The sequence below is a fragment of the Aulonocara sp. 'chitande type north' Nkhata Bay genome, linkage group LG14 (assembly GCF_057382095.1).
Source record: "Aulonocara sp. 'chitande type north' Nkhata Bay isolate Kocher_YH1m ecotype deep benthic linkage group LG14, A_spYH_male_GT1.1, whole genome shotgun sequence".
Classification (NCBI taxonomy): domain Eukaryota; kingdom Metazoa; phylum Chordata; class Actinopteri; order Cichliformes; family Cichlidae; genus Aulonocara; species Aulonocara sp. 'chitande type north' Nkhata Bay.
This window is the reverse complement of record NC_141357.1, coordinates 16,033,337-16,045,079: the sequence shown is the minus strand read 5'-3', so window position 1 is coordinate 16,045,079 and position 11,743 is coordinate 16,033,337. Positions and strand designations below refer to the sequence as shown.

At 40.0% G+C, this 11,743-nt stretch overlaps 1 protein-coding gene across 2 annotated transcripts in view; it reads right to left on the bottom strand.

The window, feature by feature from the left end:
• Window positions 1–11,743, bottom strand: part of sacs (sacsin molecular chaperone) — a 27,598-nt gene extending 15,855 nt beyond the window's left edge. The window contains exons 1-10 of one of the 2 annotated variants that reach the window (XM_086261207.1): window positions 11,567–11,743; window positions 9,390–9,460; window positions 9,059–9,167; window positions 7,890–8,040; window positions 5,492–5,582; window positions 5,330–5,415; window positions 4,741–4,852; window positions 4,330–4,476; window positions 2,033–3,518; window positions 1,380–1,471 (exon numbers count right to left, since the gene is read on the bottom strand). In XM_086261207.1, the coding sequence (XP_086117333.1) occupies window positions 1,380–1,471; window positions 2,033–3,518; window positions 4,330–4,476; window positions 4,741–4,852; window positions 5,330–5,415; window positions 5,492–5,582; window positions 7,890–8,040; window positions 9,059–9,081 (2,188 nt within the window). In that variant the 5' untranslated portion in view covers window positions 9,082–9,167; window positions 9,390–9,460; window positions 11,567–11,743. Of the gene's footprint in view, window positions 1–1,379; window positions 1,472–2,032; window positions 3,519–4,329; window positions 4,477–4,740; window positions 4,853–5,329; window positions 5,416–5,491; window positions 5,583–7,889; window positions 8,041–9,058; window positions 9,168–9,389; window positions 9,594–11,566 lie in introns of those variants that run through there. The other variant, XM_086261206.1, reaches the window with a different exon arrangement.

Sequence of the window (11,743 nt, the reverse complement as noted above, 5' to 3'; positions counted from 1 at the left end):
ATCTGAATCCAGTCTTATCAATCCAACATATAAGTTTAGGTTAATAATAAAAAGGTCACACACTTTGAAATGCCTTACCTGAACACCCCCATAGAAACTGTTGCACTGTAAAATTTAAGAGATGTGGGATGATTTTTACTGTTTCTTAAAAAAAAAAGTGGTAAAATAAAGAACTTAAAAAGTAAACAAATGATACTTTTTCAGTTCAGGACTTCTGTATATCTGAGTAACATTAAGGCCTTACCCACCCTAAGGCCAAGGTTTGGAAGTACAGTTAAGATGTCTGTTTAAAATTGAATTCTTTATGTAGTTCCCTCCCCAGACACCTTAACGCCCACTCACATCCTGGGCCATCTGACCTCAGGAATTCGCATGATAAGGTGGGGCCAGGTTTCACATTGAGCTCACCCGAAACCCTGGCTGATTGGGACCCACACCCAGTTTCACACCTTGGCTCAGGCGATTAGAGGATCATCAGGGGGTCCTTTTGTCCCTCTGTGGGGGGACACTCCCACTAGGTTTAAATCTGGGACTCCCCACCATTTGACCTTAGAACTGAAGAAGCTTCTCGGATGAGAGGTGAAACGTCTTCAAGCAACTTAAAGAAGTCCAGACGCTTTTCTTTGCAAGCTCCTTTGACTACGATGACCTGGATGACTGAGAACCTTCACAGACAATTCTTTATGTAATAAAAATGAATAATAGCAAAATGTTAGCTAGCAGAAAAATAATAAGCGGTTAGTTCCAAATTGTTGCAGCTATGTATAAATGGAGTATTCTCTGTGTCTTCTACTTTGGGCTTTGGGGAGAAAATTGTTTTTTCAGCACTTTTCCTCTGCCTGGGTCGTGACCCACAGTCATGACTATGGCATGAGTATGGCAGAGCGTGCACTCAGGATCTGCTCTTGCAGACCGAGTGGAATGTGTGGCACAAAAACAACTCATCGATGAATCAGCGTGCTCACTCTCTCTTCCATTTTCTCTCTCTCCCTTAAATTCTCTATCAGCCTATCAGCTGGGTACCAGATTTACTGCCCGCTGGCATGCTGAGAGTACAACAGTCCAGTGTTACAACATGGCTGAACCCACATAACCTACTTGTTCATCACAGGACTGCAAAGATTTTCTTTTGGAGATACAGGCCAACTAAAAAGTTAACACAATACTTTAAATCAAAATCAAATATAATAAAATAAATAATTATTTTTTTTAGGCTTCCCTAAAAAGACACTTAATCTAACAGATTAGATTCAATTCCTATTGTCAAGATTACAAATAAAAATCTGTTAAAAATGTTTATCATTGTCAAACTCTCTGCTGGTCACTGCTGGAATAAAGCTGATTATATATACATTTATTAAAAAAATAGGTGACATTACCTCTGCATTTGGCAGCTTTCTTCAAACTGTCCATCACTGAAGGCTTGATACTCTCTAATATGAATCGATGCTCCAGTCCTGGATACAAAGACCTTAGGATGAAGTTAAAAAAAAAAGGTTTGTATACAGTTTGTATAACGGTAGGCACAGTTTTCAAACAAGAAGCTATCAAAGGTCATGTTCACAGAGGGACAGCAGATTTCGCACTGTGTATGTAATTCACTTTTTTTAAGTTGTATTATTGTCTCATTTTTCAAAGGCATCAGCAATACTCACTAGATAATCATGCAATTAGTCTGTCAATATTTCTGAATAAATCAGCATCAGCCTTCCTAATATGGAAATTTCTTACCTTGCCACTAAACCTTGCAAAGAGCAGTAATCTTACTTAAAGCCATGAAGAATGAACCATACTGTTTATATAAATGTATTTGGAACTAATACTTGAAAAAAGGAAAATGAGAAATGGATTCCTTATCCATGAAAAAACAACGTGTGAATAGTTTATGGTAAAATATATAAAATAAATATTGTCTTCTCCTGTTAAAATGCATTCAGGAATAATAAAATAAATCAAATTAAGAAGAGAATTACAAAAACATGACGAAACTGGCAGAAGCTTATATGCAAAAATAAACCATCTCACTCTGTACCTGGGGTACTCCTCAGAAGCAATGTAAATGGCATCTTTTTCGGTCACAGAGGATGAAAACGTTATAAAGGTCTCATCTTGGAGTGGCAGGAGCTCAAGTCCTATAAGGTCACTGTAATTAGCATCTCCAAGTGCAAACTCCAGCAGCAGCAGCTTCTCCTGTGAGGGACCTGTGTGTCTGCTCTTCCTGATCACTTGCCGCACCAACGATGGCGTCACCTTCCTCACTTCACCGGACTGAGTCATGTAGGCAGCCAAGACAAAGTCCACAGCAGAAGGCACCTTTGCCACCTGCATTCCTGAGCTTTGGAGGTAGTTGATCACAGTCTCTGAAATGCCATCGTCTGTGTCCAGCTCTGAGAACACAGTCTGGTCCACCCTGATCCAGCTCTCGCTGAGGGAATAGATTACTTGGTGCTGCAACAATTCATCAAATAGTGGCTGGAGAATGGGTTTCCAGCGGGACTTGACCCGCTTAGGGTCTGGCCAGGCCCTATAGCTTCCTGTAGGAGACAATGGAAAGTCTTGGTCCTTTTTTATCTGTACCCTTTTGATAGCCTCAATTATGAGAGTGAAGTAAGCCCTCGGGATGACACTAATTATAAGAAGCTCATTCCACAAGGCAGCTGGATCCCTCCACTGGTCCACTTCCCGCCACTTGATACTCCTGCGGTTGTCCGTGAGGCCAAAGAAGCCGCTGACATGAACAGGAAGGCCCGTTTCGCTCTCTTCTCCAGGAGGAAGAGGAAGGAAACAAAAAGCTCGTCCTGAGAAACCGGATGTTGCACCTTGGTCCTCTCTGTTAAACAGAGTAAGAGGCAGAGCAATGCCTATGCTAGGCATAAACTTCAAATCATCTGCCAAAGAGTCCAACTCAGCACACATCCCTCTTCCCCCAACTCCATTACACACCAGCCATGTCATCCTCTGGGTCTCTTTAGCCGTTTCATCCTGAGTCTCGATGTTGAGCTGGTAAGTGACGCACGTGATGGCAGAGCTGGGAACCCCGTTGCTATAGCTGTCTATAGCCTGTCCCAGTATCTTCAGTGCATTCGGTCTTTCTAGCTTATCATCAGTATTCTCCATTGCTGTAACCTGAAACAACATGCGCTCTGTGCCATCAGACTCGCGCACATGCAAGGATATTTTTTGCACACTTTTAAGGAAGAGGAGCACCGTGTCTGCGTCAGCTTTGAAAGATTCAAAGAGCTCCAAAACCTTTTCCTTGTTGTAAATGTTGCCGCTGAGCTGAGATGGTTTCATGCGAAGCGGGAAGCGAAACAGAGTTCCAGGAAAGTGGCCGTCCTGAATGGTTTGATTGGAACTCCCAAACATCCCAAAGTATGGAGCAAACTGGTCAGCTAGTTCCGTGATCTCCTTAATGTCCGACTTCAAGTTCCAGCATTGGCCCGACTCATTCACGCCAAACAGGGTCTGATGGGGGTCCAGCATGGCGATTTGGTCTCCACTAAATATACTGGGAACATCTGAAACATGCATACAAAGAACAACAATAATAGCTAACAATGATAAGTGGTTACATTCAGATCAGCATATTAGGCAAGTGGCACAGTCGCCTCACGGCAAATGTTTCTGAGTTTGAACCTGATGGTCGGGTGGGATGTTTCTATGTGAAGGATTTTTGCAGGTGTTCTGGGTTTCTCCCACAGTCCAAAGACATGTTGTAGTTGTTGATGTCACCATGAATGGTAGTAAGCTTATTACAGTTAACTAAAACTAAATTAAAAACTAAAACTAGATGTGAAAAACCATTGTAGTTAACTGAAATAAAAATAAAAACCAGACTAGACCAGGACATACCCTCCACATGTGGGAGGACTAAAACTAAAGTAAAACAAGGAAACACACTCTGGAAACTAAATGAAACTTAAATGATTAAAAAAAAGACAAAATGAAATAAAAATACAAAATAATCAGAAAATACAAAACAATAACAACTCTGCTCTACGACCAGGCAGGGTGCACCACGTTTCATGCCCAGTGTTGACTGGAAGACGTAGATATTTATTTGGGCTTCTGCTTTGCTTGGACATTTCAGTAAATGCATTAGTGAAATTGTTTTTGTAGCCTTTAAAATCAGTGGAAGGATCTCTGGAGGTAATTATCTGCGATTTGTTACCACTGTGATTTATGTTCCAAACTTACTGCCTCTCCGTCTAAATTTGGTTGCGGTCAGACTCTGGAAAATACAGGTAAATATTCCTTGGTTCAACACACTGACTCCACATGAGAAAACAAAACATCATTCAACATTTCGCTAGATAAATAACACTGTACCTGTAATATGGTACACGGAATTGAAGCCGATGCCAAATCGTCCAACTTTTAAAGGATCTTCTCTCTTCCTGCTCCTTGCGATCTCCTGAATCCCATTCCAGTCTTCCACAGTGAACACCGCATCATTGTACACGTACAGTGCTGTTCCTGGAAATCAGAATCAACGTGACCATGCTGGGAAAAACTCCGAAAAACAAATGTGATTATTCTAAAATGAGTGAGTAAAGATAATGTATTTTCTTTGACTAAATTGTTGCCTCTCTTCCCAAAGAAGTCAGAGTAACAGAATAGCTGCTAACAGATATTTAACCAGGACAGATTCTTGCCAGCATGAGAGCTTGAAGGTTTGCCCTCTGATTTAAGAGCTGATCACTGGGCTATGCTGGACTTAACTTGTTACTGACTGCTAACCTTGATGCTGAGCCATGTCAGGTGACCACAGTGACTCCGCTCCATACTCTGTCTCATCGTACATGAACTTGACCTCTGTGGCTCCAGCATCCTCAGCATTTTGGATCAGCTCCTTCAAAATAAAACAGAGGAAAGATCATCAAATATGAAGACAGGGCCTTGTAACAAAGCCACACTGAAATATCAGCTTTATAGGTGGATAATTTTATCTAAAAGGCCTTGCCAGAAAAATTAAGACCTTCAGCTTTGGAAAAAGTACAACCATATATGGTAAAGGACCTGAGATCGGCAAGTTAAAGCCAAAATAAAACTATGACGTTTGATTCTGTGCAAACTTGGCATATTTTCTCATTTAAAATCTTTTTTTTTGCCTACAAACAGCCTTCTCTTGGATGAATCCCTACCATAGCAGACTGATGATATAAACTCCTAAAATACCGCCAATCCGACGCACGTGTACTAAAAATAATAACTAAATAGCCAACTTTAAACAGATCAGAAATGTATAAATTCTGTACAACCTCTGTATGCTAATTATGTTTAATATGTAGTCTATACAGACACATTTTTTTTTAAAAAGCATCCTTACCTTTAGAATCTGTCCACCTTCAGGATATCTCCTCAGGATATCTTTCAAAAATTCAACTAACGGAGGTGTTGTCTGTCCAAACCTTCCTGTAAAGACACACTGTGTAAGATTCTCTTTAATACTGACTCATTGATTGCATACATGTGCAGGTTTTCATGTTACCTCCTCCTTTTAGGCCTCGTCCCTCCAGAATGACAGATACTTCTGGGCTTCCCACGGGCACCAAAGTACCAATTTGCACACTGTTATCCAGCTATGCAGGATTGATGTGAGGAGAGAGAGCTGGTTTTAATGTACAGCAAGAATGCACCACACTGAAATAAAACTGTGTGTGATCAGGTGACATGAAGAAAATATGTATTTTTAAAAAGTCCTTACAAAATTAACATGTAACTGCATGAATAGAATGAGACATGTCATTTAATGAGACTTAACAACAGACTTATAGTCTTCAATCTTTCACCACAGCTACTGTTAAATCATTCGGAGTTGGGGTTATTGCACATTAGTTGACAGTCTGCCTTTTCCTGGTGAGCATTTCTGAATCAATGCAGCAACGCCTGACTCAGCTGCGTGGGGCTCTTCAAGGTGACACTGTGCCCTCCTGCACTCAGCAGTCTTTGCACATCAACATGCTCTCTGGCAAACTGAGCCATCCCACTCATCATCTTCATCATTGTCACGCCACTGTACAATTATTATTTCACAGTATAAAGACATTTTGTGATGTATATTGTAAGCAATATGTTTCTTAGAACAAATATACAGTGACAGAGCTCGACACACAGAGGAAGGTGAGGCCTCGTGGTTATATGTAGTAATATTATTAGGGAAAAAGTGAGTATATAAATCTGTATAAAACCTTCAATAAATGTAAATAACACCTTTTATGTAGTTGCACGCAGGCAGTCTTCATTACTAATGCCTTAAAAGAGTTTTTTATAATAGCTTTAGGGTCCTCTATCAAATATTTGGCTGCTAGGATTGAAGGTTTAATTTTATCTGAGAGCACCCACTGCCAGGCATTTACAATGAAGAATGTTTAGAGACTCAATGAGAACAAGCTAAGCTTGCCTTAAAGTGCACAGCACCTCTTCCATCACACTGCTGCAGATTTAATTGCATCAGTGTAACATCAAATATAGACTTACATCCGAAGGACACAAAGGAAATTACTTTCTGTTATTGTTTCCTAGGAAACACATCATGTAACACAGCTTCAGGCGCAGCAGAATTCATGACTGTATTACTTTTACTTAAAACTGGCCCTGCAGTGTATGTGGTGTTAGCTTGTAGGACTGGCTTGTAGCTAATTTCTGCATATGAGATGGGATGGGGTGGAGGGGGGCTGCCAAGCACTGCGCACCATCTGGTGCTTTCCATCAGCTGAGCCACAAGACACGGGGCCAACTGCAGTCCTGCTAGTCGTGTAAGTCACCGAGTGAACGATTACAAACTAGCACACCACAGTCACGCTATAGATTTACCTGTCACAAATCTGCAGTGTTATTAATGAGTTTAGATTTATGTATGTGTTACGAATTAGATTAACGGATCAAATTTTTAACAGTAACACATCGGTTTGTTTCAAATAAATAATTACCATACAATCACAGACTGTTCATTCATATAACTGTACAATTATATATGCACACAACTTAATAACCATGATCTTAAAACTGCAATATTTTGGGATACACAATGTGATATTTCTAAATCTGGAAAAATTAATCAAGCTTTCGTTTAACGCAGCGTTTTTATTTCAATCCTCTGAATGCAGTAACTTTAGTATTATTCAATACACTGTGATGAAGAGGTGCCGAGTCATGCTGTCTGCAGTATGAGTGAGATCACTGGGCAGCAGCCAGTGGAGCAGATCCTGTGTTTACAATTACTGCATAACTTTCACTGTAAGAATCATAGATAGATAGATAGATAGATAGATAGATAGATAGATAGATAGATAGATAGATAGATAGATAGATAGATAGATAGATAGATAGATAGATAGATAGATAGATAGATAGTCATGAGATCGATAACACTCCAAGGCCTCAAATAATTACTAACACAAATAACTAATTACACCACGAGGGAAACTCACAGCACTTCTAACAATGAGGGCCCTGTTAACAGTTTAAATGAGTGTCACACCATTTGTTCTGCAGTTATGGAACAGGGTCATTAAAATAGAGCAGCTTTCTGCTGTTTGTAATTATCTAATTTAAGAGAGAGAAGCCAAATTTCTTCCTCGTGTCTTTCTGCAATGACATTACTAGAATGTCAAAAAACAAAAACCATTAATTTACTTTGTACTCAAGTACTTACATAAACCCAAAATACAAGAAGTGGCTCACTAATAAACAAAGTAACAGACTTGTGAGTCTTGCTCTAATGTAACATACAAGTGACCAGAAAAGATTTGCCGTTGCACATCATGTGCATTTTGTTTTGCTGTGATCATACTGTGGCACGTTCAAGGAAGTTTAAAATGACAATTTTATTGTTGTCCTTATCAGTTTTATTTGTACTCTTCTATTACAGAAAAATAAATGCTCACCATTCTCCCATTGTGAGTCAGTCGTTGCTCTTTGACTGGGAGGTTTGTCTCCTCGTACAGCAACTGCTTGACATCTTGAACAGATGTAAATGGAGAGACCCGGTAGGACCTCAGGCCAATGCACTCATGACGAACTGTCACCCATGGCAACCTTGAAAATACAAACACACATTTCAAGTTTTAACAACAAACAATGGCAACAATTTTTTCTTATGTATAATAATCTTCCAACAGAGACAACACTACAATTCAGCAGCAAAGAAGGAAAGGTGTTAAATTTCATCACAAGAAATAAGAGTCTTGCTTACGGTCACTATTGATCAAGGTGTAAGTTTGGAAGAAACATGAGAACGTGGACTCTTCACCAGATCCATATACCAACCGTCCATTAATGCCATTTTATGTCTGTGTAAAGTTCTACAATATCATATTGAGAACATTTCTCTCTTCTCTTTCTCTTCACCCCCAAACGGTTAAGGCAGATGGCTGAGCCTGCTTCTGATAGAGGCTTCTTCTTGTAAAATAGGGACTTTTTCCTACCTACTACCACCAAGTGCTTGCTCATAGGGGGTTGTGTGATTGTTGGGCTTTTCTTTAAGACTCTAGGGTCTTTACCTTACAATTTAAAGCGTATTGAGGCAACTGTTGTTGTGAAATGGGACTATATAAATATAATTTAATTGAACTAACTGACCATCCTATCACATCCTTAAAACTGAAACCTTACTGCAGTCCCACCCAAGATCATTGATCTCTCAATGGTTGTTGCGGTTGAATAAGACAACCTTAGGCTAACCTGTTAACAGAAATAAAACAATATATTTCTGCTCATTCAGCAGGAGGCCATTGGAGCTTTGTGGTTAAGTCCCTCTGGACCACTGTAGCTGGGTGGGTGTGGCAACCAGATCCAGCAGAGGATGGTTAAAAAGCATTACAGTGATTATTTACTTTTACACGGGCAATAGAACCATTTTGCCGAAACGTTTATGCCTGGTCCATAAAATGAAGCTGTAAAAAATGTTGTTATTCCTGCCTTGACTGTTAGTTGAGATATTCACTTTGAAGTCTGAACACCTCAACTACCGAGGAATTATAGGAGGGCTATCAGCTGCAAATATTCAGTATGTTACATGTTGCCAGGAGTATATGACAGCAAACAGGAAACTTACCAGGGGTCTGGACAGTTTGCCATGTCGCTGCTGCTTTGTGTCCCAGCACATACACGTTCATTGGACTATCTTCCCCACTGCGCGCAGGAATACACCATCCGAGAAAAGGCTGTCGTGAAACAAGAAAACCGTTATTTTCCATCACCTGCCCCTTGACAGTCCGGTAAATTTATACCAGTCCTCTCGGTGATGTATTACACACATATATATAGCATTTATGTGTTGATGTGATTTGTCTGAGAGTTTTCGTTGTGGCCGTACACCGCCGGTGCCGGTTGTTATTTTTCCACTGAGCCTCTTTAGGAGCGTTATCCCAACAAACCCCACTCACTTGTGTGTGTCCAGCGCGCGCCGATAATGGTCCTCTCGAAAAGCAGAGACATTTCACGGCACTCGGTATTCCTGGAAACAATCGCAACAACAATAGCAAATGACACTGTTAGATCCCCCAACTACACACCGACTCCTTCAAAGGCGATGTTCTAATAATAATGAATTACACTGAGCGTGAGAGCAAAACGGGGGAATACGAAGCGAGAGGATTCCCGGGCGGTTACTTCCGCTTCGTCTTAAAGCCCGTCAGGAAGACTAAGCAGTCTCAACTAACCTTTAATTAACTGTTGTCTTTCTTCTGGGTGTGAATTCACTGAGATATTTCAAATATATTTGAATATTTTCTTCTGCAAGCGTGAATTCATTATTATAAGTTTCTCCTGTAAGGTGATGCAGTGGTGTGATGACCAATTTTGTAGGCGCATGCGTAGAAGCACATTAACGAAAAAATCTCCCTTTAGGATTTTTCTCAGTAATAATTTTTCTATTCTTTAACTGACTGTACTAATAACTATCTTTCAACATTATTAATCTGCACAACAATATGCACTAGGTTCCAGTTAATCTTTAAATCAATTAAGGTCACGCGGTCAGCAAAGACTATAAAAAATCAAAAGCTCGCTCTGTATTCTTTTCCGTGATCCGGAAGTAACCTGTTGAGCGACTTGCCGCTGCAGCACTACCAAGGTTTTAGTGTGTATAAAATCCATCATTTAATACTAAAAAAATCACGTTCACTTAATATTTAATAGAAAGATACATCTATACATGGAAAGGATTCCCGTGGAATATAAACTGTGCCAAAATTTAGCATCAAACAGCCGCCTTCTTACAATAAATGAAAAAAATATAGAGCTTTCCATGCTCTTACAAGTGAATGTAAGTATATTATTGACTGTTGTTGGTCTTTAAATAATCTGCATCTATAAATATTTCCGGCTGGCCAATCAGAACCTGTGTTGTTGCCTTGTCAGTTGGCTAATTAATTATTTAGGGGGTACCATTTCATACATTTGAAGTCAAAGCAGTTGGGCACAAAATGGAAAATGTAATTTAATGCAAAATGAAATGTGACATGAGGGATAACAAACCGATCACCTACATATGAAAACTACATGTATGAAAATTAATATTTAAAAGCCTCTTTAAAGTTAGTTGTGCAATTATTTTAAAGAAAGGGAACACTTAATCCTCCTTTAGGTCACTAGAAATGTAACTTCCTGCTTCTAATTATTTTTGATGGACTTATTTATTTTACAATGTCATTGTTTTATTGGTTAGGAGACATTTATTGATTTTCTCTATAATTAAACCAAGTGGCACCATCTCTATATATAATGACATCAGCAGCAAAAACAACAAAAATGCTGCTAACCCAACATACTGTTTTCTAATATGGTGGGGGAAAGTGAAGTGTGCTAGAATTGGCATGTGTGCTTCCAAATGTGAACTCCTTCCAATATACTTTGCGTTACTTTTCACCAGTCTAAGCGACTTAACCTGCTGACTTCTGGGAGTTGGAGTCTCAACCAAAGAGCTCAGACGCCAGCACACTGCAGTCAAAGATGCGCAAATCAACTTTGTAGAGGAGAAACACTGGCAGAGACATGAGGCCTGTCGCCATCACATTAAAATCCTACAGAATTAATTTCTCAGTATATTTCTCAGTGAAATATACCACCTTTATCTCTCCTGCTCTCTGGGTATGCTCTCAATATATAGAGGCTGTTGTCATACTGGTGTCTTTGGCAGGAATCATAAAGCCTATCCACTCTATATTTGAGAGTGTGGTGCAATACCATAGGGCAGATTTACGTAGAAAAGTGACATCATCACTTGAAAGTCAAGGACTCCCAGCACCTTCAGACATAAACCTACTCTTAGCTAGATCGTGCTGGGTTGTCTGAGGACATGCAGTCTGTCTACTAAATACGTTTAAGAAAACAAACAAGAAAAAACACTTCAAACTTAGCCTGGTGCTGCGATTTCGGGTATTCAATGCTATAATAAAGATAACAATTCCACGCAGGCCCACTTCTATGTTGTAACAATAGACGTGCAATTTCTACATCATTTGAAAATATCCTCTGAGCCGAAATACACGTCCTATAGTGCTCTATCGCCCGAGCAGACCACATCTTATTATTGCCGCATTGGAGAGAGGAGGATACTCACATGAGGAAACGCAGCAGCATCAGCGCAGCATCTCTGCACTGCCTGCTGCTCCGCAGAGGAGGACGCAGGTTCCTTTAAATGACCGCACCAACACTCCAGGGATGTTAGTTTAAACGGAATCAGCCCTCAGATGTGATCTCTAACAGGCGTGAACACCTCTGTACTTGTTTCATACTG